General features: G+C 43.6%; 1 protein-coding gene across 6 annotated transcripts in view; it reads right to left on the bottom strand.

Moving 5' to 3' along the window:
- The window catches only part of LOC6500838 (mushroom body large-type Kenyon cell-specific protein 1), a 58403-nt gene extending 32596 nt beyond the window's left edge, over positions 1 to 25807 (bottom strand). The window contains exons 1-2 of one of the 6 annotated variants that reach the window (XM_032449652.2): positions 25344 to 25807; positions 14898 to 15043 (exon numbers count right to left, since the gene is read on the bottom strand). In XM_032449652.2, the coding sequence (XP_032305543.1) occupies positions 14898 to 14991 (94 nt within the window). In that variant the 5' untranslated portion in view covers positions 14992 to 15043; positions 25344 to 25807. The other 5 variants (XM_044716306.1, XM_044716310.1, XM_044716308.1 and 2 more) reach the window with 5 other exon arrangements.
- Between the last annotated feature and the right edge of the window lie 1106 nt (positions 25808 to 26913).

Here is a 26913-nt window from a genome sequence, read left to right as displayed (position 1 = left end):
TACATATTTCATAGCTGCTGATGTGCATAGCATCACATATATTTTTCTTAAATTATCTCTGCCCAAAAGCCAAATTGATGCTGCGGATAATGCTGTCGCTGCCGCCGCTGTTGCTGCTGATGATGATGCTGCCGCTGCCGCTGCTGCTGCTGCGCTGTTTGCGGCGTCGTCGAAGCCGACGCAGTCGCCGCCGCTCGTTGGGGCAGGGAGTGGAGCAATTTACAGGCAGCAGCTCGAAAAGCAGAGTTGCCACTTGGAGTGGGATGCTGCAACAGCTCCTCCCGGTGATGTTGTATATAATTTTTATATACAATAAAAATTCTTCTCTCGTTTTGGTGGGCAGCTCACACAAAAGGCAAAAAATGCAGGCGAATTTTTTGTTATTTTTGTGGCGGATTTTTCATTTATTTTTATTTAATTTTTTTGTTGTTGTGTTTTGTTTGGGCTATTGGTTGGCGGTATTTATCTGTTGTGGATTTATATATGTAGAGCACGGAGTAAATAATATGCAGCGCGTGAAAATGAAACGCGACTTTTCTTTCGGCCTTTATATTTTTTTTTTATCATTTATTTTTTATGTTCAATTTACAGACAGCGGCAATTGTGTGATTTTTTGTACTCCTCCACTTCTTGTTGTTGTTGGTTGTTGCACTTTGTGTTGCTGTAGATTTTTTGACAGTTGCCCCGCTGCCACTGCCACGCTGATGTTGTTGTATTAATTTAATTATTTTTGCTGCATTTAATTTTTTGCTCTTTGATATGTTTCTTTATCAAAAGGCTTTTTCATTAAACTTTTTTTTGTTGAACCTTTCCTCTTTGCATTAAAAATAATTCAAAAGTAATGGCTACTTTTTTAATTATTTTGTTTTTATCGTTAGTTCGTTTAACGTTAATATTTTGTGTTTTTTTTTTGTTTTATATGGATTGCACTTTTTGTGTGTGGTTTGAATTTGCTTTGTATTTAATTCAACATAAATTTACTAACAAAAGTGTTGCTGATGTTGTTGTAGCTACAGTAGTTGTTGTTGTTGTTGTTTTTCAATATCTAAAATATGAAAGTGGCAAAAACGTTCAGAAACAGAGGCAGAGACAGAGGAACGTGTGCCCGAAATGATCTCATTCACTGCACTTTTATTTTCCAGATAATAAATGGATGGAAATCTATGAGATATCGTATCTTGAGCTTTATGGCTGACAAATATTTAAGCTATGCCAAGAATGCCACCAATTGGACTAATCCAATATCAGAAGATTATCATGCAACCCTCTGCTGGCTGATTCGATTTTAATCGGAATTTACTGAACGCAGCTGCACAAAAAAATGAACTGAACTTGCCCAAAATGAAATTAGCCAGCCAGGGCCGTGTCCTCCGCTCAGCAGGACCCCCCGAAACAGAAGAGTTGAGCTTAAAAAAGTTTATGGCAGCGAAAAATGCGAATAAAAAATGTATATGAACATATATATAGAAAAAATCGCTGGCAAGTGCTGGGCAGAACAAAAAAATCAACTAAAAAATGCCATTGTAAATAGTAATTTAAGTTTCGTGGGGAGCTGGGGATGGATGGACGGGATGGGTTTTTGCCGAAAAACGTAAAATAAAATAATAAAGCAGAAGCTCGAGAAAATATATATATGTATAAAAAAATGAAAAGAAGGAAACCAAACGGAAGGTGAGCCAAGGAAGCAAGGAAAATCAAATGGCTGCTGCCCTGCAGTTTGGTCAGCTGCTGCTGCCGCCGCCACGGGTGGAGTGGGGGGCAGGAAGTGCGGCTGGGGCTGGGGCAAGGTGAGGGTTAAGCTCTTGGACCGGCGGGATGGGGTATTCCAATTGATGTTGCGCAGCTGCAGCGCAGCTACATTTTTTTCGGCTATTTAATTTGCCATTTTTTTTGTCTAGCATATCTGGGAGTTGATTTTTTCCCCATTTTTTTGTTTTTTTGTTTTCAGTTTTTTGTTTTAAATTTTTTGTGTTTTTCTGCCATTTTCTACAGTTCTCTCCCAGTTTTTGTTCATTATGCTGTGCGCCAAGCCCGACGGCAAAGTAAATGCCAGCAACTGGAGACTGTGGACCGACCTGGCCATTGTCATGGCGGTAGCACGATGGCGGGGGCGGTGGCAAAGGCGGAGCGGGCGGGCTAGGAACTGACGAAAATTGAAACTGACAAAAATTTGTTACATTTGCCTGCACAGAAAAGTTGGCGACGACGCCGGCTATTCCCGGAGCCCGAAACCACCCGAAAAAAATACACACTTTATTACTGGTACTTGCAGCTACTTCTTCTTCATCTACGGACGAATCGTCCTTTCTTTCAGACCCCCCACCACCCCCACCACTATTCTCCCATTTTTTCGACAGCTTTGTTTGTTTTGTTTTACGGCTGCCGCTTCAGAAGTTCGGATACAGTTCATTTTGTATGCTGCTGCCTTTGTGGTTCTTTTTAGATTTTAATTTTTCCTTTTCCATCTACATTTTTGAAGTTTTCTCTTTTTTTTTCGGATTTTTTGGAGTCACTCATTGTATTTTCGGAGTGCAGTGAACGAGAATCGAAGTCAGTGTTGGGATATGAAATGCAGTGCGTCTATGATCTTGAAGTGTTTTTAATGAGTTCTCATCAGCCTAGGTTCCTAATTTTAATTTTCTTGTTCGGTTCGATTTGAGAATTTCACTTTTCACTGTCACCGTCACCGTCACAGGCATTCTTGTGTTTTTGTTTGCTTGAAGGTAAATATTATTAATTACACGAAATTGTTATTTAATCCAGGCTCACACAGACACACACACGTGCCCCTGGCAGGCACGGAGGCACACTCGCACACTCACACACACACAAGCGCACAGCCACACACACTCGCAACAATAAAGAGTCAATCAGCCGGAGACACGCACTTGAGCTGGGCAATGCAACTATTCAACCAAAAGACCGAAATAAAAATGCATTCTATAAAAATTTTGCGAGTGCGCGAAAAAAACTTTTCCGCATTTTGCATGACAGCGCGACAGCGACGACGTCGACGGCGACGTTAGCTGCGCCAGCGACTGCGGCGTTGACGGCGTTGGCGACGCACACACACACACTCAAGCGGCGATTGCAATTTAATATTAATGCCGAAAAAATCAAACAAACGCGGCCGATTGATGGACCCGAAAGCCACAAGAAATGGCCCCACGCGGCGTATACTTGATATCGGGGAATATTTCGTTTTTTTATCGATAGTGGCCGTAATTGGCCGTCAAGTTTTCAAGCACACAAGTGTCACTGTCAGTTTTAAGTTTAAAAAATAATTCCAGGCTTATGTTTTTTTTTTTAATTAAATTTTTCAAGTTTTTTTCACTTTGTTTTTGTGTTGATGGTAATTTTTGGCAATCGTTCTTTTTAATTATTATTGGGCTGTAAACGATTTTCGCCTATGGACTGCGTGGAAATGGGCAATGCGCTTAATGCTTTACGATTGATATACGCGATCGTCGGACGCTACACCTCGGAACGACTCGGGCCGCGTCCGAAAATGCGTTCCGTTGCATATCGGATGCGTTGGTTTATGCGACTGTGCTGACTGCAAAATTATATCACAACAACACGAAGACACCAGCTTCGAGTTGAGTCCGAGCGTCGACGTCGGCTTCGGCGTCGTCGTCGTCGTCATCGTCATCGTCGTCGCAAAAAACTGCATACAGGCGTGCATTCGTGTGCGAAAAAAATTAATATGAAATAAAAACTAGAATGCTGAGAGCGTTGGCTCTCCTTTGAGTTAATTTCACGGAGCAGAGCGCAGACGCGAGAACTTTAGGAGTAATAATGGGGTAAGCCATCGGCACTAACACAATCTCACCAAGCGGGAGAGGAGCCGCCTGAGAACGGCGAACGGAGAGCGAGTGCAATGGCTGTCGAAAATGCAGTTGCAGCGCCGCAGCGCGCGTTGATAAAAAAGCTGCGCGCCATGCTGCCAAAATAGCCGGTATTCCCCAAGTTCTCAAGCTCGGATCTCTCCGGAGCCAGGGGGCCTCTGGGGTCGGCTTGGCTCGGCTCGGCTCGAGTCCTCTTGACATTGTTGACAATTGCCCTAGGAAATGTCTAGCTGGCAATTAACTTGCACTCGCCGAGAACTCACTCAAACCCACACAGTCGCTCCTGCTCCCGCCGCTGGAACAATGCCATGCCACTCACGGGCATCTCAGAATTTATTCACCACATTTTTTTTGTGGTGTCACTTATTTTTTTGTACGCACGCACACCACCGAAAAATGCAATGCACTTCTGCCGCAGCGCTGTCGCCGTCACACCAATTAGCTGCCTTTTTGGGTAGTTTACCAGGGGCGGGGAGGGGCTAAGAGAGAGCTGCCATTTAGACTCAAAAATTACATTTATAATGCGAATTTTTTTGGGGGATTTTAACCCGGAAATAGCATCTTAAAAATATTTCATAAATATACAAGAGTAATAAATTTTATTAATAATGGCATTGTCATCCTGAGAGGAACAAAAATAAACAATCTTAAATAAACTTGGCGAGATGACCTTCTTATTCATTTTCATATAATTAAATATAAATGTCATTTTTAGATTCAAAAGCCAATAACTTAATAAAATTGTAGAATTTCATACCCTGTATCTCAATATAGTTTCAATTGCATTGTAATAAATAAAAAGGCGAATAAAAAACTCACTCAAGCCCCTCAACTCACCAGCTGGGCTTGAGAAACTGCATTTCCTGCTCATTAGCTCGCCGCCTCTCCTGTGGTGAGTTTTCAACTCAGCTCAGAAATTGCACTCGAGAACCCTACTGCCTCTCCCACACAGTCGTCTCACTCGCCTGGGCCCCTGAGTGGCAGGGGCATGTAAATGAGCTTAATGGCTTCTTATTTTTTTTGCCATTTTGTGGCTGTGAGTTTTGTCTCTTTGCGTTTTTGTTCTTTTGGCAAATATGAACTTTGGGCTGGCTTTGTTCGCAACTAAAATTTAGTTTCGGCTGATAAGCCATGCTCGCTCTCGCTCTGCCGCCATCTCTTTCTAAGTGCGCAGTTAGATTGTCAAAAATGGAAAAAATAAAATGGTGGAACGTGCCGTTTGCCGCCTCGGCCGGCAGATGACTAATTCTAAACAGAAGATAAACCCTGATTCCGTAAATAGATCACGCTAAGAACTGCGCACTCGTGGAAATCTCCACACACTTTTCATTTCACTTTGACTTGCAGTTAGGCGACTAAAAAAAAAAAAGAAACAAAAACAATAACAGTGAATATTGCAATTGTAGTGCAGTTGTAAAACGCCAACGACCTGACTGACGCACGTTCAAGGTATTATCTCATAAAGTGCATTCGCAAAAGAGAGGGAAGGCGAGAGCGAAGTGTCCCCATACGAGTGCGAGCTCTATAGCCCTTGCTCGCCACCAACAATAATAACAACAACAAGAAAGCAAAACAACTGCAGTTAATTCAGTGACAACAATGAGAGAGCAACAGTTGCAAAGTCATGTGCCGAATGTTGTAACTGCAACTGCAACTGCAAGTCCAAGACCAAGTAGTGCGTTCATCTGCTTTTTCGATCGCCTCATTAATAAGAGTCCCAGAATTAGTCCCATTTATTAGTAATATTAATATACAAGTACTATACTCTATAGATACACCTACGAACACTTTTCGATCAACACTCCACCTTATCGTTCGGCTTTTGTTTATATTTCCACAACAGCAGACCCAACGCGATTTCTGTTGCCACACTCAATTTATTGGGACATTTGCGATTTTGTGCCTTTACAACATCTTTAATTTAATCAGTTTTTATATAATATAAACAGGGGTGTATTTTTGCAATAATGCCAGTTGGTTGATAATATTCCTTAATCAATTACACTCGTTTTTGTTTTTGCGCTTTTATGGGAGGACAGTCTCAACACAAATGCATCATCGGATGCACCAATATGCGCATATTGAGAATTTCTTAGATTCTGCTATGGCGATTTGTTGCACCGATTATCGGTTATCAGCTTGCAATTGCAATTGCAATTGCCGCAAGTGACTGCAATTCGAAATTGGAGCGAGTGATTCAGCGGTCCCTGCAGGGGGAGTGTTCTTTGTTGAGGGTTTTGTGTGGCAAGCCTCGATTAAAGTTGCGAATTCTGACGAAAGTTCAGAGATAAAATAAACCATATTGAGGCGAATGATTGAATTTGAGTAAGGTTTTGTTTTTATGAAATTATTTTCATAAATACATAATTGCTGAAGCTTACACAGATTCTAAAATCGCTTTCTGACAGAGCCTTGTTCTGCTTTCTGATGAATATTACGTATACGCAGCATGGGTCAAGCTGGTTTTTGGCTATTACTTTTCATTAAAATAAATACATATTCTAACCATTTAAGACATTTTAGAAAGTATTTATTTCTATTCCGAAGTGGTTTTAGTCACTGCGACATATCACGTATACGCAACGTTGTTCCAGTTCGCAATACGCCGATCTCGATGCACTCTCAACTTGAATCTCAGTTCAGTTCTTGGTGTTTTTTGCTTCCGCATAAAATGTCGCACAACAAGTTGTTGCCGTTGTCGCCATAGATGTCGGAGCGGCTTAGCCCACTGCTCACCCCCACCCCCATCACCGTCCAGACGCGGTCCCCCTTTCCGACTCCCCGCCTGCAGGCCCGTCGCCTTTTACCGTTGCAACGCCATTTTGGCGAAACCTCAAGGCGAACTTGTCTAGAGTTGAGTGTCGAGAGTTGAGCTTCTCAGGCAAGCCTCATTCATTCTTTAAGCGTGTTTATGTTGGCAATTTCGTTACGTTTGATTAGTGGCCGGCAAATGGCATTTGACTTGCAGCATTTTGATTGCGTTTTGCTGGCAAAAGTTAACTGGATTTTTTCTCCCATCTAACTATTATTTTTGTTTTCGTAACCTTGGGAGAGCGCTTAGAAATTGTGCACTTGGCTGGTTCGCTTGTCAATCGAATTCGTATTCGTATTTATTCTGAAAATTTATGGCACACGATTTCCACATTAGAGCTCGCAAAACACAGACCCAGAGTTCAGCTTAATTAAACCAACAAAAAAGCTAAAAAAAAAAAACTAAATGAAATCGAGGAAGGAGGAAAATATGGGGAAATAATAAGTATACGCCAAGTGGGACCCGAAGCTGAACGGGACGGGCTATTAAAATTCATGCCATTGAGCCAAAGTCTAATGCATTTTCAATGTATTTTTACAAGCAATGTGCTGAATATTTATCGATTAGATGCCGTCTCTGCAGCAGCTCTCTTACGCCCCCTCGACCCCCTGCAAGCCCGTCTACTGCAGACAAAGACGCAGCAGATAAAACGGAAGTACAGTTTGTAGTGTCCGCACAAAAGCAACTGCCACCAGAGAGCTCCGAGGAGCTGAAAGCGCCACAAGTGCCACCAGGAAGAAGCAAGAAAAAATCCTTGCATTTTTTTTTCGGCAAGGGTGGTAGCGAAAAAAAATGTGCTTCTGGTCTGGCCCAAACAGAAGTTTTCGAAAAACAAAAGACAAATATTTCGGGGTTGGGAAATGAAATGATTTTCATGTCTGCGTGTTTATCTTTTGCTGTGCTTGCTTCGGGCCCTAATCCTTGGAGTTCCTTAAATTGGTTCTTCACGATGCCAGGAGATTTCCTGGTCCTTGTTTAATGCATAACCCTGGGTTACCTGTTGACGGAACACAAAGCTTATTTAAGGAGCAAAACCAGTAACGAGAGTGAGAGCACGAGCTTTGGAACAACAAGTTGTCGCCGCGGCCAACTGTTGCTGCTGGATGGGTGGTGGAGGGTTGGTGAGTGGGTGAGGAAATCCCCCCGCTCCACAATCGTCGAAAATCGCCGAAAGTGCCGCGAGAAAACTCCACCAGCCACACTCCATGTATGCGGGCCCCCCGTGGCCCTCGTCCACCACCCACAACCCACCGCCCGACATCGCGTTGTTAGAACGTGTGAAGTGTTGCTTTCTTTGCATACTTTTGTGCGTCGCTGGCGATGCTGCTGCTGCTTCTGCTGCTGCTGCCACTTGTTGTGGCAGTGTGCGTGGTTGTGTTTGTGTTGGTGTGTGTTATGCAACAAGTGAGCTAGTTTGTTGTTGTGTAACGATGTTACAAAGTCAAACACAAACGTCTGGCACGTCGTCATCAGTGTCGTAGTGGCATGTTTGGGTCTCGTTTCGGGTTTTTTGTCTTTTGCCGTACATGTGTTTTTGTGTCTTTATTTTTTGGGAGTTTCGGAGCTCTTCCCAAAAAAGTTTCCCTTCAAGAATTTTCACACAAGCTGGTAGACATTCCCGGCCTGTCTGGCGCATCCAGGCGCTGGTTTCTTGGGTGTTTTTTCGGGTTTTCCGGGCATTGTTGTGCATATTTTACGAGACTTGTTCTGGCAAGTGTTTTCCACAATCTGTCAACGAGCCAGCCAACGACTTGTGTAAGTTTTCCCCACCTACAGTAAAGGGTTTTCCTTTTTTGGCTGTCTTGAGAGCTTGGACTGGGTCTTGGATTTTTCCTTGGCTCTTCCAGGAGTCGTTTGTTGTGTAAATTGCTTTCACAGTTTGTAAGTTTTCACCGAAAGTTTTGAGAGAATTAATAGATTTGCATATATGCTGTTGAAGGAGAGAAATTGATATGCACTAGTCTAGGTGTGACATATGGCCCAAAGGATAAAGGACACTTGAGCAATAATTTGCTTATGTAAGCGTTTTAATTGAATTGGAAAGTAACAAAAGCCACACAATGTCATGGAAAGAAAAGCATTTTTGGGGAAAGGTTTTATAGGTGAATTTAGAAAAATAAATGGTGTTTAGTAAAACTCGTTTTCTAAAGGTTTTTAGCCAATGATGCGAAATATTTTAATACTATAATGGCTGTAGTTTGTTAAGGTATGACACACATATAATTTGATCCACATTTTTTAACTTGAATATTAAACTGTTCTTTTTTGGCACTACAAATAAGCACGACTATGAATGAAAAGCTATGAGAACTCACCTGGCTGTTCGACATCTCGAACATGCAATTAGCACCGAAAAATGTTGCTGCCTCATTCAATCAATTCAATTAAGCGTCAGAACACACCACGGCGACCGACATATGCCACACTTATCGCGCTCGTCCTGTCCCTGGCCTCGCCCCCGCTTGCTGGCTCTGTGTCTATGTCTCTGTCGCTGGCGTATGCAAATGGTTGTGTGATCGCTTTAATTAAATGCCTACACACATAAATTATCTCGTTGCACTCCACGAGACAGAGTCTTTAATTAAATTTCCAACACGAGCCCAAGGAGGCAAACACACCAATACACTCGAACTATCGGAGCAACCCGCAAAAACACACAACACTTTTGTGCAACAGTTGGCGCCAATTGTTGCTTCAATCGGAAATCATTCGCAAGTCAGAGTCTTTGGATCTTCTGGTTGTTTTTTGCTGTTTTGCCTTTTTGGAGGCGCCTCTTTGGAACTTTCCAAACTCGGCGATTTTTCGTTGCCGAATTGTCGTTGTCGTCCTGCTGGTGGCTGCTGCCAAACTCACTTGTTGCACAATGCCAACCGAATGCCGACGCCAAATGCAGCAGGACCTGGCAGGGAAAATAGTTGTGCAGTCGCCGTCGACGCTGGCTGCGACGCCGCCGCCGCCGACGACGGCAACAAATTCGACAAAAATGCCCGATACACCCACCAAACTACGAGACGGAGCCAAACCAGCCAACCGAGTGCAGCCAAATGTTGCTGCAAGACCTCAGACTCACACACAGCAAGGCTGCACCACCCCGGCCGACCTGCTGCCCCCTTGTAGGAAAAACTACCGAAAGCGGGTGCCGAAGGAGCGGGTGTTATGGTATGGCTGGGCTGTGTGGGTGGGTCGGTGGGTGGTTGGGTGGTTGGGTGGCTGGGCGGTGGGGTCGCTTAGCTGGCGACGACGTCAACGAAGCGACGAAACTTTTTTCGAGCACACGAAACTTTTTCAGCACGAAAATCAAATGCAGCAGCAAAATAACGATGCCGCAGCGCAGTAGCAGAGCTACAACCAACCATCCAACCACCCACCCACCCAGGGCCCCCTAAAAACCAACCCCCCGGAACCACCCACCCCATTAAAGCCCCGACCATTCCCAGCCAGCCAGCGTTGACTATTTTTTTTTTGTTCCTGTTCTCTTCCCTTTTTTGTGCCATTTTGTTTTTGTGTGTTTTGCTGTTTTGCCTTCGCTGCTCCGCTTCCTCTTCTTAAAATCCTTCTTTGTCCCCCACCCCCTCCCCGCCAAAGCACACACACACACACCCACACTCACATATAATGTGAAGTTTTTTCCTGCAGTGCATTTTGCCCAATGTCCTTAGCGCCATATTGGCGCGTTCTAGCTTCAATGCTTCTGCCAGCTCCTTCTGGCATCCCCAACTTGCCACCCACCGCTTTCCTTGCAACGCCCCTCCGCCCCGCCCCCTTGGCATTAACTTTCTGCTTTTTCGTGCTTCCGCTTCATTTTTTCCCTGGCAGGAAAATAAAAATAAAAACCAAATAAAGTGCAACGGGAAAAAATTCTGGCCTGCGTCTTGTGCGGAAGTGGCGGTGGGCCGGAGGGGGTGGCGGCTTCAGAGGGGGCTGGCCATTGTCCAGGACATACCTTGAACCCAGGCAAATTCTCAATCGAACCCCTCAGAGCTCCAAAGCACCGAAGCTCCAAACCAAAGCCAAGTCCACCTCAGACTTCCTGACTTCCTGACGACAGCCGGCCGGCTGACCAGCATCAAAGGAAATGCACTGAGAGAAATTTAAGAAAAAATAACAATAAAAGAGACTATCAGTTAAGAAAATTTGGATGATCTATCTTTGTCTTTAAATCTTAATTTTGACTTTGAAGTTTTAAGATTTCGTATTTATACAGACCCTTTCTATTTGTCAGAATTTGAAAAATAATTGCAATTTTCGAAAATATTAAAAAGAGAAAGTTGTTTTCTTCAACTGTCTGACGCCCACCTTCCCACCCACAATACCACTAATACCAAATAAAATAAAAATCGTCCTGGCAAGGAAAGGAAAAGGAGGAAACAGGCCAAAGGCAACCAACCAAAAAATCTATTTTCCAATTTCTGTGCACCCAGAGCCAGGATACCCCAAAGTGGGAAGTGGCAAGTGGCAAGTGGGGGCGGGAAGTGGCATGCATGCAGCGCCAAACTGCTTCGCTCTCTGTCGCTCGCCCTCTATTGGCCTCTCACTCATCGGGCCGGGCTTCACCCACTTGTGGCGCTTCGCACACACACACACAACAGCGATTTTGGCTGCCTCCCAGGACGAAGCTCCTTCGGCGCTTGCAGCGTCATCGTGGAAGTGGAGAAAACTCGTAAAAATGTAACCTAAAAACCGCCAGAAAAAATTCAACAAGAGCAAGGCAAAGCCAAAGCGCAAAAAAAAAAAGAAAATGGAGGAAAAAGCTATGGAGTGAAAGAGAGGAGGAAAATAGTTCGGCTGGCGTTGGAAAGTAGGTGGAGTGCTTATTGCGTAGTCGTCGAGAGGGGGGTTGGGGTTTGGGCGCCCACGCGTAGGGCGACAGCGACGTTGTCCTCGTCGCTTGTTGCATCCTTCTGGTCTGTCGTAGAGCATAAAAATGCCTTCTTACAAGGAGCAGCGTCGAGGATATACGCGGCGAAAGGAGCAGGATTCAGGAGGTGGGTGGTGGCAAAGCCAACGCCGACAGCGGCGCCTGCAACGCTATAGCTATAGCTATAGCTATAGCTATAGCTATTCTCCTTTTTCTTTTCTTTTGTTGTTGGCGTAATCGAAAGATGCGTTTGGCAATGCGGGAGGACCAGAAGGACGAGGCCCAGGAGTGAGAAACTAACTACCCCACACAAAGACAGAGCCAAGTAGAACTAGTATGGGAATGGCCCACAATATTGCCCAACACCTGCTGCTTCTTACTTTCGCTCTCTCTCTCTCTTTCTCTGTCTCCTTCCATGCACGAAAAATAAAAAACAGTGGGTGTGTGTGTGTGTGTGTGTGTGTGTGGGGGGGGGGGAGTATTTGTGTGCAGCTTGTTGCTTTTGGCCAACCCATCCCCACCATTATAATGCATCTCTTTCTATTCTCTATATATTCGACATTTTTTCCTCTATTTATTTAATTTTTCTTTTCTTTTTGGCTTTTATTTATTTTTGTATTTTTTTTTTTTTTTTTGTAAATAAAGGCAAAGGAAAAGTTTGGCTTTTTAATATGTTTACACCCCATCGGGCTGGAGGGGGCAGGAGTGGTTTCCAGGCAAGAAAAGTTGCGGCGGTTTGGGGCTAGGAGGGGCCTTCGACTCTCGACTGGCTATGCAACAAGTTAAATCCCTGTTCGGGGCTGATTCTCCGGTTCGGTGCAAAATATTGGCTTAAGTTCTTTATGGCTGATGAAAGTTATTTTGCATAGTTTATACTTGGAATTAATATAAGCTAGTACACATATTAACCTGTTTATATTTTAGAACTAAGTATGTAGGGGAATTTTTACCTCTTTTACCTTTCATCTATTAGGTCCAAACATCTCATAGATGGAACTATCTTATACTATGAGCTCTATACCATTTGGAACTAGTATCATTTTAGATACATATCTACAATATCTTTTTCATGACTATTAAGTCAAGATCCTTAAGATAACCATGCATCTTCCTTTAGATAGCTTCCCAATACTGATCCATTTCGATTCCCTTAGCCCCAGGACATATTTTCTCATCGAAAATTACCTTTATGCCAGCTTATATAATTTGGTTAGCGTAATCTGCTTTGCCCGAGCACTTGCTGGTGTGGCACAGAGATGCCTCCAGACCCAAACATCCTACCACCCACCAATCCAACACACCTGCACCTTCATCGCCTGAATCCACAAGTGGTGGTCTCCCATTACAATCAAATGAAACTCCACCACTGATTCACTGATTGAGCCATTGCAGCGCCCGGAAAATGGGGGGACTTTCTAGCCATGCAACAGGCGAGATTTTGCCATCAACACCACCATATGCCACCCACTACCCACCCACCAACTAGCCCGACCCCTCCTCTAAACACCCTCAAAAGCTGCCCAAACCCCAAAAGCCAACCAGCAGCGTCGTTGTCGTCGTCGTCTTTGTCTTCCTCTTCAGTTTCGATCAGCATCGTTTTTCTGGGTGGCACGAGGAGCTCCACAAAAACAGGACGAAAAAAAGGAATAGTCGAAAAGAAATGCAGGGAAATTCGTTTGCGACGAAAATCGGCCACAAAAACAGGCAAGGGCGGTGGGTGAGGGGGTCGTCTAGGCTAGGCTACGTGATAGGGGTTAGGGGTTAGGGGGAAAAATCCTCGCTCCTCGTTGGCTCGTCCTCGCTGGTTCTTCGGCTTTGGTTCGTTTGCAGTAGTTATCCCTGTAGTTGTTTCTGCCTTTTCGGCTGCATTCGGCACTCATCGTCTGCAATTTTTATATTGTGCAATATATTTCGTAGGGATGCAACCCCCTCCCAGACCTTGCCCCCCCCCCCCCCCCCCCCTAAACTTGCGCATGTGTGCGTGTGCTTAAGTGCGCTTCGTTATCTCTAGCAGAGCACTTCGTTTTGGGCACGCAGGGAACCCCACTTGGCACCCACTTTTCGCCCAACCACTAGGCAGCCCTCCCCCTCCCCCCTGCAGTTAGCTGGAACTACTCTGGCCCGAAACCCCAAACCCAAGCCCCCGAAAAGGATGGGGCATGGGGAATGGGGCTGGCAACCCAAAAGCCAGACACCAAGCCTGATATATATATGGGGTATTTTTTTTTGCTAGCTCCTTTCACATTTTGCAGCACGAAGCTGCAGCAACGACAACGAAGTCGCCGGAGAGCCGAACACAAAAATTGTCGTTGGAAAAATGTGCTAAGGGTTTTCACCAGCGGGGGGGTTAGTAGGGAAGTAGGGGGGCGAGCGGATGAAAAACCACTGGAAGCGGTGTCCCTGTGCTAGTGTGTGTGTGTGGGAATGTCAACTAGAAACAAGGACGATAAGCATTATGGAGCGCATTGAGGAAGTAATTGAGTGCACGAGACAGGGACGCAAGGCAAGGACGAAGTGTTTGTGTGTCTGTGGGTGGGTGTGTTGGTGTGTGTGCAAGAAAAAAATATACATATATATTTGTACATGGAAGGCTGCATTTATATAAGTATGTGTTTGTGGGTGTGGGTTGTCGGGGAGGGGAGGTCTATATAGATTCGACTCGCTTTACAACAACAAAAGGCATTTAACATTTTAATGCCGGGCAACAGACCAGGCTTACAGGGTCTGGGGGGAGGGGGGCTACGGGCTCTGGCAACGTGCTAAACGTGCTCAAAAACCGAAATGAGTGTTTTCAGGCAAAAGGATAAGGCTGAAGCAGCAAGGAAGTCTGAAGCAATGGGGCACACGGCGAAAATTAATAAGTATTTCTGACTGAATCAATAAATTAGTGCCTGGATTAGCTTCTAATTTAGTAATAGGTATTTAGCATCAGTGGAGAACTGTTAAAATTAAACTTGAATTTGTTAAAAATCGAATCCTTTTCTCTCTCTGTATTGCAATCAAATCCAGAGGTGACAGAGACCAAGAAAAAACCTTACAATTTATGTTAATTTTCAGTGGTGTTTGCCCTGGCCGGCTGTCTGGCCAGAATCCTCGTTTTTTGCGACACTTTTTCTCAAACATATGGGCAGGATGTTGATTAGGTCTGGCCGAAGTCAATGCCAGGAATTGGATCCCTTCATTTGCCATTTTCACGGACCAAATCCCATTTGCGGCACTAATATGAACGATGAAGCCATTGTGGGGTGTTCGAAATAAGAAAAAATTTGCCGTTTTTTGAAACGAATTAAATGGCGTTATGTATCTATAGATGGAAAGTATCTGTTTGGAGAGAGTCGCTAACCCTTTTAAGGCTTATATGATGGGCCCATGGACTCACCCACAATATTCAGCATGTCCTTGGACCACTTCATCAGCTCCCGCTTGATGAGCCGCCGCTCCTGCAGACATCGGACGAAGGAACAGTCCGCCATGCTTCCCAGAACCCGGAGATATCCGCGACTATACCTCGATCCGTAACTGTACCTGCAACGTGGAAACAAAGACCAAACACCAAACACGATTAGTCGGAATCGGCCAAATCAAAATAGCAAAAAACAAAAAAAAAAGTTGCAAAAATTTCCCCAATGGAAATGAGTGTTAATTTATTAAATCTATAATGCGCCATATAAAATTTCATTTACTAATTGTTGTTGGTGTTGTTGTTGTTGTTGTTGGTGGTGCCGCATTTTCGAACGCTACGAAATGATTAAACGAGTTTTGTTTCAAGGTTATCGCGAAAACACACAAAACCTGTTGCACTTTAGATATTTTTGTTGTTTCTGTCTTATTATTTCATATGCTGAAAATTTATTTATTTTTCTTGATTTTTTTTTTATTATTTTTTTTTTGTTCTTGTTGCTGTTGCATTTTTGCCAAGTCCCCAGTTCTAGTTGGCGATGTTGTTGCTTTTTGTGGTTTTTTTTTTCGTAATAGTCGTAGTGGGGCTTTTACTATTCGGGCAACTACCAGTTTTTGATATTTCCTAGTTACGAGTACAGTGTGTTTCAAAACGATATTGGGATTTCCTGAAAAAATCAATAGGGGATTACCTTTGCCATTTGTAATGTTTAGGAGGCCTGTCTTCATATCATACTTCCAATTCTAAGATCATATGTTACATCCTACTGCAAATTATATTGCCACGAAACGCACTGTCCTACCGACAACAATATCTCTTTCTGTTTAAGCTGTCTATTACATTAATTTATTCAAATGCCGTTGTCGTTGATGTCGCTTTGCATTAAATTAGTTTTGTTTCATTATTAAAAAGTCGTAAATCGCAAAACGTGTTTGGGTTTTCGCTATGAGTTTGGCTAACTCAACGAGTCCCGTCCCCCCTTAGTTCTAATGAGATGCATATAAAATGCATTCCGATTTGGGGTTATTTTCAGGCGACCCTCTAGGGGGTTTTCCTTTGTTTTGGGGAGGATCATGAATGAAAACTTTCCCAACCTGTAATTGCCTGTTCGATGATAAATGATTAAATCTGATGGGCTGTAATTTGGTTTTCCTCTAGTTCTGACCAGCCTCTGCTCTCGTTCCACCTTGCTGGCCTATGACAGCCACTAAATTTTCATGTCTTCCTCAACGGGGATATTTGCCTACCGAAATCGGAGAGAACCAGTTTGGGCCCAGTTTGGGCCGGCCCCTTCGAAGGAAATTACAATAGCAGCCGAACATCCAGTGGAAAAGTAATTGAGATTCTAATATCAGATAGCAGATATGCTGATGCCTGATGCTGGCTTACATGACCAGCTAACAGCTAACAGCTACCAACTACCAACTACCGAGTCAGCAGCAGCTGCCACTTGTTGTTGCGAAAAACTGGTAGCCCAAAGAGAGTTTTCAAGATGTTTACGCTGATGAAAAATTACTCCAGCTGCCATTGCCAAAGGCTAAGGCCCAAGCCCCAGCCCGGCCCCGGCCCCGGCCCAGGCCGAAATCCAAAGCCACCAACAACAAGCTTGCGTTCAGTTGCAGTAGCCTTTGTGGGCGTGTCGACGGAGCACGAGGCAGGCAGCTTCAGTGGCACCAGCCGAACAGCAGCCAACTGATGATGGACGTTGATTATGATGGACGTTGCCGGCCTACCAAGAAGAGCGACCAGCAGCACAGAGCTAGAATCAAAGGCAGAAGAATCAAAAACCGTCAGAAGAAGCTGTCACACGGAGAAAAATTATATATTTCTCATTTCAAAGATACAATTATGGAGATCTTTAAAGGCCAATTCAGCTTCCAGTGCTATCATCTGCAAAGTCTTGAAGTTTAAGCCTCCTGCTTATATTTCTTAAAGTGCATCATTTACTAGGAGGATAGATGCAAGCAAACACTGAAAAAGATGGTAGATTGAGCGATTCTTAGGGCCTGCCCAACGCCTTCTTTTTGTATTATTTTAAGTAATTTTCTAATTAAAATTAAATCAAGTTTTCCTCAAAGGAAATGCCAAACATTCCCCGGCATCCTGGTTGGTTCAGCTGGGACGTCTGTCGCACAAATATGCAAAGTCAATGCTTATTTTGAGTTCTCGGTGGCTTCCTGCCTCTGGCATCAGAATCGGAATCGGAATCAGAATCAGAATCAGAATCGGAGACAGGCCCAAGACAGAAGGTAAGGGAGGAGGTAAGGGAGTGGAGTGTAAATACCAACACTACAATATACATGTTACAGATACAAAAGCTAAGGGGAATTCATTCACTCGAAAGCTTTTTATAATAAATGCCACAAGTATCTGGTAGCTGTCGTTATTTGTATCTCGCTCGCCTGCATTTGATTTCATAAATAAAACAAAATATCAAGGCCGCCCTGCCAGCTAGAAAACTTGTAGCCATATAATATTTGCGGGCCGTATGTATAATATGTATATAGAATGCGAAATCACACAAAAAATGCCAGCAACTGATTGGCTGGCCAAAGGTTCTGTTCTGAGCAGATCAGATCACAGAATGTTGACTAGCAAAAAAAAAAAAAAATCAGAGTCAGAATGGAACACAAAAAACAAGTTAATATCAATTGGATTGGTTTTGGTGCGGATCGGATCGGATCAGAGTGAAGTGGATTGGATGTGAACTCGAAGGCACAAAGTGCATTTCGGCTAACCAGTTTCGAGTCTCATTACAGGCCAAATTTCAGCTGGCAATTGTGGCCAATGTTAAGGCCTTGAAAACGCTTCGTCAGCCATTCGACGGCTCGATTTTTTCTATTGTTCCAATTGTTTGCACTTCAAGTGTGGATGCCTGGCATGCACAAAAGCATTGCTTTTTGTTATTCTAAATACTCAATTTGCTTAGCAATTTTTTACACTCTTTCATATTCACATTCAATCAATGAATTTATAACTAATTTATCGTTTTTGTTGGCGGTTGGCAATTGGCCGTTGTCCGTTGTCCGTTGTCCGCCCGGAAAAGGCGGAAATAATCGCTTACGATTCACTGACTTTTGTTTTCTGTTTCCCCCCAAAGTGTTCTCATAATTTTATTAATTATGAGCTCTTTGTTTATGTATTTACTTTCTATAAAATGTATTTATGGATGCCTCTATTGGCTGTTTGCATGATCTGTTTTTATTGAGACGTTGTGATCGACCTTCGTTAGTCTCGTGCATGGCGAAATGTGTTCATTAAAGTGCTTTAAAATGTGCAAAAATGTTAATGGCGGCTAATTTGAATGGGAATAATATGTAAAGTTATAAACTAAAACATCAGGAAGCTAAGCTGCCATTTTGAAATTTAAATTCCTTCATAAAAACAGGGGGATTACATCTCAAGCGGTCACCTTGTCGTATGAGTGATATTTTCTTAATGTATCTTCTCTGCCCATCCATCTGCCTTCAACACATCCGCTGACCCTGTGGCCAGCACATCTGCTGATTAAAGATCATTAACCATCATTTGTCGCAACAACAACTCTCACCTGTTGCAAGTGCATAAACAACAACATCGGCTAACTAAAGCAAGAAGAGCACGCGCCACACGAACAACAACAATGACAGGAAGATCGAAAACGAAACCAAAGTTGGCTAGTTGCTTGTTGGCTGGTTAGTTAACTGGCCTGGCCAACAGGCTGCTGCCTTGGCTGCTGGCTCAGTTACAGTAACACACATTCATTCGCGACCATTGTATGCAGTCAAGCGCATTTCCATTTCCATTTCTAACGCTGATCTGCGATCCACGACTGCGACTCCGACTCCAGCGCTGACTGCAACTAAAAGCCTGGGTCGAGAGCCTGTCCCTCTCGTTCATGGCCCAGCTCACCTACAAACCGACAAAAAAATAGCAGAAAAAGACACGGGCCACGCCAGAAGTAAAAAAGGCAAACAAAACCAAGGAAAGACAAGTTTAGAGGCAGGCGGCTGTTTGGTGTTTTGCCATTGGACTTGCTCTTGGCTCGGCTCTGGCGTCGGCCATTGGCTGATTTACTGTCCATTTGTCCATATGGGCGCACTGCTCTTGACCCCAATGAATCGCAATTAAGCTGCTGGCTTACCCGTGGTAGGGGCCACAGAGCCCGAAAGTGCCAAAACTTAATTTCCTGGCCACAAAGCCAGAGCCCGCCCGCTCGCTCACGAAAAGCGCAAACGGAAAGTTTTGCTGTTGACATTGATTGCATAAACGAGTAGAGGAGCCTCGAGAACTGTTTTTAAATCAAATAATGAAACAACAGGAACAATTCCCAGGAGCAGTGTTTCCTTCAATGGAGGCACTGCACTGAGGAAAAAAGGCACTTGAATATTAAAGGGTAAATTATAGGGCACTAAGGGAAAAATGCACGAGTTGAGGAATGCTTCTTAAATATTTTAAACTGCAGTTGAAAACGGTATGCTCCTCAGGCTCATACTTTTCATTTATAGTTTATACTTATTTCTGGTAGTGTAGCAACAACCAGAAACTCGGATCCGTGTCTCTGTGGGTGAAATGAAGTTAAATGCCGCTCAAGGATGCTAAATGTGCCATGTCGAAATGTGTTGTCTGTGCATTTGTATGGCACTATTTGGCTGCCGGCATTCATAGTCCTGTTGTAGGTGTGTGTGTCGGTGTGCTGTGCTATTGTCCCTATCTACCCACCACCCTACATCCTTGCTCTGTCTGTGTGTGGGTGCACATAACTGTTGCATGCAGCAGAGGAGCAACAGGAGCATTGCTCCTCCTCTGCTGCTGCTGGCATGTGGCACATTTTCGACATGTTTTGTTGAGCATTTTGGCAGCACCAGCAAAAGCAGCAAAAGCAAAAGCTGCAGCAGTAGTAACAGCAGCAGCTGGAGCAGGGACACTATCTGGTAGCTCCTCGTTGCCCGTTACAATCTGCAGGAAATGTGAAAATAACGTTACGAAACTTTTTCGTTGCAATATGCGCAACAGGAGCTGTGGCAGCCACAGCAGCAGCGGCAGAAGCAGTAGCAGCAATGGAAGTTACCAATACCAAAGTGAAATGGCAGTGCCACAAAAAACCCCACCCCAGAACTTTGTTTTTTGCTGTGACTTTGCTTGTTTTTTGGCTGCTGTTTCTATTGGATAGCTGGGTGTGGGTACCCATCCCCATGCCACATTACCACACCGTGTCCCAGCCCCAACCCTTGGCTCCTCTCCTTGGAACTCTGTCTTTGTTTTTGTTTTATTTAGTTTCGGTTTTCCGCCACCCCCGAACTCGTACCGTTTTCGCTTGGAAACTTTTTTGCACTATATATTCGGGTACAACGACTTGTTGCTTTGTCTATGTGTTGCATCTGTGTTTGGGCCATGGGTGTGGCTGCTTGTTTACCTACACACAGGCATATGCCACCCTCTGAATGCCACGTTACGTATACGACCTGTGCCACGTCGAGTGTCATATGTGTTGCTTGTTTTATGATGTCAGTTTCGGGTTTTATTAAAACTGCCTGAAGATATATGCGATGACTTTCTTGCCACTTGCAGCGCCCGCGGCGCTTCCTTCGCCACGTGGCCAAATGTGGATGGAAATGCACTTTTTTCATAAATATGTGAGCAGGCCAAAAGCATCATCACATTTGCCTTCATGCATTTATTAAGGCTGTTGGCTGTTAGCTGTTAGCCATATTGCTACAATTTTATGTTGCCGAAGCAATTGATAAACCCCTCATTTTCTGGAGATGTTGCAACTAGTTTCCTGGCTGTTCTTGAATTAATCTTTGTTATTTATTGTAGTGTTGGGATTTTTTCATGTCATAGTTGAATTGCTGATTGATTGCCCGTTCAGCTGCCCAGCTCTCCTCTTCTGCTGCTCTGCTTATCAATTTGCGAAAATGTCTTTGGGAACCGATCCGATCCGCGATCCGCGATCCCCGATCCACCGTTTACGAATTGGGGTCACCTTCAAATTATCAAATTTCGCCCGAAATGATTAACTCGGCAAACACAAAAATGCCCAACCCCGTTCCCAAACCCCTCGCCGCAAGTTATATAAAGAATAAAAGGCGGCAGCAGCTCGCCAGCAGTTCGCCAGCAAACCTTATCTTTGTTACACAAAAAAAAAAAAAAAAAAAAAAAACAAGAAAAAAAGGAAAAACAGCAACAAGGCTACGATGTTGTTGATGATGATGAATTTGCCCTGATTTCGACACAAAAATAAACAAAAAAATAAAAGTTTGCGAAAACGAAAAAAAGATGGAAGTACCCGGGCTTGTTGTAAAGCGAAATAGAAACAAAATTAGATAAGACGAAATTGAGTCGAGACCGCCGACAAAGCGGCCAGAAGCTTTTCCAAGCAATTTCCAAAGCGAAAACAAAAAAGTGACAAAAAACTAAAAATTGCAAAAAAAAACACAAGCCTCCTAAGAATTATGGGCCGTGCAGCAAAGTGCAGCGCGTGTGTGGCCTCGCAGAGAGTGTAAGGGAGATAGGGGCACTGCCGGAGGAATAGGAATAGGAATAGGAATATATATATAGTTTTTTTTCAGCAGTTGTCTAAATAACGAAGCCAGAAAACAAACGAACTAAATTGCTGAAAAAACTGCAATGGCGGAATAAAAATAAACGAAAACGTAACAAAAATCAATTGTCGCCGACCAAACGTCAATACAAGTGGCCGTGCGTGTTGGTCTTTCCCCCGCTGCCGCCCTACCCCTGCCCCTGTGCCACTATATCTATAGGTCTATATAATATAGGTACATGGATTTGTCTGTATGGGTTTCGTCAAAATTCAGCCGCAATTGAAACTATTTGCTGGAATTCGAGAGAGTTCTACGAATTAAATTGTCGGAAGAATGCATCGCACATTGACAAAAAGATCTTGGCTTATGGCTAAATTTTTTTGTAAGTCAAGGACTTAATAATATTCATGGTATAGTTTTTACTAGATTCAATTAAATGATTAATTAAAATGGAAAACTAAAAAAGCACTTTGACAAATTTGAAACTATCAATGCAAACCATATTGAAATTGGCCAGAAAGAATAAAAAATGGACGTTGAAAAAACGTGTTTGCTTTCAGCAAATGATGCAACGAATAATAAAATTAAAAGACTTTGTACAAATGTTGGCAAAAACTTGTATGGACTAGTGGGTATAAATGTAAAATGCGAAAATATTTGTCCCCCGTTTTTGTTTTCCAATTTTTTCGCAAACTCTTTTTCATTTTATTTTTTTGTCCGAACAACTGAATTGATATTTGCCAAAGTTGTAGTTGTTGGTAGTATAGTTGACTAGTTTTTTGTTTGGAATTTTTTTATATTTTTTTCGTTGCTGTGCAAAAGGTGATAAGCTCAAGGACAATATGGCAGTGTGGCATTGCTGACTCTGACTCTGACGCTGTTGCTGTTGCTGTATAGTCGCCTAAAATTGTTTGTTCAATTGTGTTTATGCATATGGAAAATATCGATTTTGTTTTTGGACAACAATACGCGGGAATGCCAAATGAAACGGCCGCCACACAATTGGCTTTATTAAGGTCGCCTCGAGGGGGCTCCGATCTAATAGAGGCTTTTCTCCTGAAAGAAGAAACTCCATACATCCCTTCACCTGTTGCCTCGCATTTTTTGCAGTTATGCAAAGCGGAGGGATTTGAAAAGCTCCAGCCTGGCCTGGCCAAAGTTAAATTAAAAACATTTTTTCAGCCCTCCCCACTAACTTTTTTCTCAATCCTCGTTTGGGACACGCCTTCTATGTGAAGCGAAAACCCAATCTCCTCGGCCAGCTAAAACAACAACTGCCTGTTGCACTTCTGCTTATGTACTCGAGCGCTTCCAGTGCGCTTCCAGGGGCCTCACCACACTTGCCACACACCACTTGCCACTTGCCACCCACTATCCACATCCCACAGCCCACCACCCACCACGCCCACCAAACTATATAATGCCGCAAAAAGGAGATGGAAAAAAATTGCGAATAAGGAGTAAAATACGAAAAATAAGCACACAAAAAAAGCAAAGCCTCCCAATTGAGCCAACACCCGTCCTCCAAGTCCTCACCCAGTTCGACTAGAGCAACAGTTTATTTTTTACGGACTTTTCTCTGCCTTGCCAGGATTGGGTTTATTGCCAGAAACTAACCAGCTTTTGCCGTAAACAGTGTAGGTAATTTTCTAGTCTTTTTTCTGCAATATAACGTATTGGATGAATTTCCAAACTATGCTGATTACAATTCTACTAAAACTACATCATCTTGGGGTTTTCTGAATAGTTCACTCTATAAGAGTCTATAAGATATATAATTGTGAATACCAGGGAACTGTTTACGATAAATAGAAAAAAAACCAACAAAGTAAAATATTTAGTTATTTAACTTCTAATGTTAAACCCTTATAATCTAAGCAGTTCACTGATTTCATATTTTGCCGATTCCCGGAATCGAAAACTAATTTAGATGCAATCAAATGAATCACAGACTTTCAGGGCTAACCCTTGGCCCGAGCGCTCTTTCCGAGACCGAGTGACTCATTAAGCGATAAATGCCTGGCAACTACTGCCCGACTTCCCGCAGTGGCGGCAACTTGTTGCTGCCGTGGCCATGCCCGTTGTTGCAACATCTAATCCAATCCGAGCCAAACAATGGCAAATGCAAATGCAGATGCAGATGCAACCACAGCGGCAGCCGCTTCCTTTTGTCTGGGCGAGGAGGCAGCTAGCAAATATGCAACGCCGTGTTGCAATTGCCGTTGTGCCGCTGGTGATGTTGTTGCAGTTGCAGTTGCAGTTGCTGCTGCTGCTGCTGCTGCCGCTGCCTTGCGTTGATGGTCAAGGTCATGAACCTGTTCCAATAACTCGTTTCTTACGTGCAGCAAGCACACACACGGGCACACTCGCCGAGAGCCAGACTGGTAGTCAGATGATTGTATGTTGCTTGCCGCCTGTTGCCTGCTGCCTGTTGCCTGGTGCCTGGTGCCGGTTGCACTCTAATGCTAATCCTGCCAGCTTTTCAGCTCTGCCATTCAACCATCCGGCCAGGGGGATGACTAATGGGAGCTGCACAAATCAATTTGAGAACATGAAATTAAATTTCAATCTATCTCGGCCTGACATATCCACTTGCACTTTGCGAAAAGTGTTCTAAATGCAATTACGAAAATGTATTTGTTTAATTTGTAGAGATTATAATGAAGAGTAATCGCCAAAGACACTTGCTTCTGAAGATGAAATGGAAATGATTCGCCAAGATCCCGGGTAAAGCTGATTTTCCTGAGTGGGCATTGATGGCGGCGGCAAATTAAAGCTGAAAAGTTGTCGAGAAATGCGGAAAAGCCTCAAGGACACGCATGCGACGTCGGCAAGTGAAAAGAAAATTGCGACGCGTGGGCAGGACGTCAGTCAGTATTTGTCACTGTATCCTCTTCTATATCCCCATATATCCCCGATGTCTGATTCATTGTCTTATTTTTCCACGCTGCAGACTGTTAAATGAGTTATTCGAAATCAAATGCAATCTGGCCACAAAGAGGCAAAATATATTCAAACAATTATAATGAAAACATCAGCAACATGGAAGCGTTTTCCGTCTGTCAACTTGAAATTAGAAGCGCATTAATTAGAAATTTTTATTATTCTCTTGCATTAATTCGCTTCCACTTGACTGGTCTTTCTCTTTTTTCTGTTTCGCATTTAATTGTTATATTTTTTCCATTCAAATTCAATAAATTTCGAGTTGACATTTATATTTGCGCATTAATTGCCTATCAAGATTTCCGCGAATTAGTTTTTTTCGCTTGTGGCTCATAAAGGAGAACCCATTTTGTTGTAATGTGTGTGTGTGTGTGAGAGTGTGTGTGTGTTGATGAAAGCAAATATGGCCCATAAAAGTGGGGAGTCTAGAGAGGGGCCGGGCGCTTAGATGCACCCAACTAAAGCACTTGTTGGGCTTCCGAAAGCATTTGTGTTGTTTGTGAAAATTTTCGTCGCATTCTTTCACAAATCACAAACTTTAGGCGAGGGTTTTGTGTGGGTTTAATGTGGGTTTTTATTTGATCTCATGATCGAAATGCAATTATTCCGGATGAATCATATGCGTTTATAGTCATCCATCGATACTGTGAAACCAGATCCATATACCGAACAAAATATCAAAACCGGGCGCAATACAAAATTCTTGGGATGAGTGATAAAATATATTTATGAAAATCAAAGAAAAAACGCAAACATTCGCCACATACAACATATATCGTTTAATTATTCGTTTTTGCGTCAAAGTATGCCTGCTCCATTAAAGTGCTTTTTAATATGAAAATCATGCAATCCGCAAAGTGCAGATTCATGAAATTTTATTCCACTTTTTTGCAATATTTTCCCTTTCTGATGTGGCGCTTGAATTATTAATAAAAGTGTTGATTTATTTCGTACTCACTTTTCTTTCGGAACTGTCCCAATATTTACACACTCATTTATGTAAATATGAGTTTCAGTTTGTTACTGCTGCCGTTGAATAGTGTTTTTTCGTCGAGTATATAGAGGCATGATCATGTCCAACTTTTTTGTAGTATTCCTCGATTCGTGGTGGTCACAGCACTTTTGCATAAATTTTCAGCAGATTTTTGTATGAATTCAGTGTCGTTTTTTATTTAAGTCTTTTTTTGCCTTGCGTGTGGGCTAAAAAATGTATTTTGTTTTGTCATAAGAAAAACGCACGTCAAAATGTTTTTCCTATACTTCCAGGGGGGAAAGAGGAGCCATAGTCACATGTATGCCATGGGGTGTGTGTACGAGTGTGCAGTGCGCTGGTATTAGTTGGCAGCGGTGGAAAATAAATAAAAATTGCGCACCGCGACCAGCGTCAACAACAAACAAACACAACACAACACACACACACACTTATAGCACACACACCAGACAACCCTAGAACAACTACAATTGCAACTACAACTATTGCAGGCGGAACAGCAACAACGTCAGCTGGGCAGCGACGCCGACGTCGACGGCGCTGCAACTGCGCTGCAACTTACAACACGTCGATCCGAAACCGAATCGGGGGAATCAGAACCAAAATCCGAAGCGCAGCGACCGAAGCGAACCGCTCGAACCGACGGACAATAAAGCCAGCCTGCCACCGCCAGCTGAGCAGCCCGCCGCTTTTTACAGGAGCGTACTGCGGATGCACTCTCACAGATACAAAGATACACTTTGAGTGCAAAAAAGTGCACTGAGTTTTTTTTCCCCCCCTTTGCACCTTTGCAAGAGGCGAGCCAGAGAGAGAGAGCGAGCGGAGCGGAGGATAGCCGGCTAGTTGTATCTGCGTGTTGGTGCTTCATTCATGGCAGCTAGCTGCTAGCCGGCAAAAAGCGTTAAAAGCGAAATTGGTTAGCAGAGAGCGAGAGGCGAGAACGCAACAAACAAAAAAAGAAAATGGTGGCTTGGAAAATGGTAGTAAGCTTCTAGAGTCTAGACTCTGGTGAGCTCTTGAGAGAAATAAAAAACCGAGACTCTGACGCTCTTTGACTCAAACTCAAGTGGAAGTGACGGTGGTGGAGTGGGGTGGGGGCCAGGTACAGTGCATTTTTTAATTGCAGCTCACAAACACACCAATACCAATGCACCTACCAATACCTAGGCAGGCCCAGGCGCTCTCTGAGAATTTCGCACATTGCAGTTCTGTTTATTTATTTATTTATTTTTTGTTGCTGCTGGCCGCTGTGCTGCCCGCCTGCATTTTGTTCTCGAGTTTGTAAAAATTTGCAACGATTTTTATTGTGCCCTAGTGTTGTAGTTGTTGTCGTAGTTATTTCGTGGCTTTTTGTCGATTTTTTAAGGCAACCGTGCAAACAAGTCCGCGACCGAATCGCCAGCGTTCGGCACTGGAGGCGCTCACTCACCGCTCGAAATGCAACTGGCGGCCCGCGCCGAACCGAGCCGATCCGAGCCGGCTATACGCCACTATATAGAGCCACTCCGGACGGATATAGGCGGTACCGGCGGTTGGT

This window comes from Drosophila ananassae, chromosome 2L (genome assembly GCF_017639315.1).
Source record: "Drosophila ananassae strain 14024-0371.13 chromosome 2L, ASM1763931v2, whole genome shotgun sequence".
NCBI lineage: Eukaryota > Metazoa > Arthropoda > Insecta > Diptera > Drosophilidae > Drosophila > Drosophila ananassae.
Note: the sequence above shows the minus strand (reverse complement) of the source record. Positions and strands in the feature narration are given on the sequence as shown.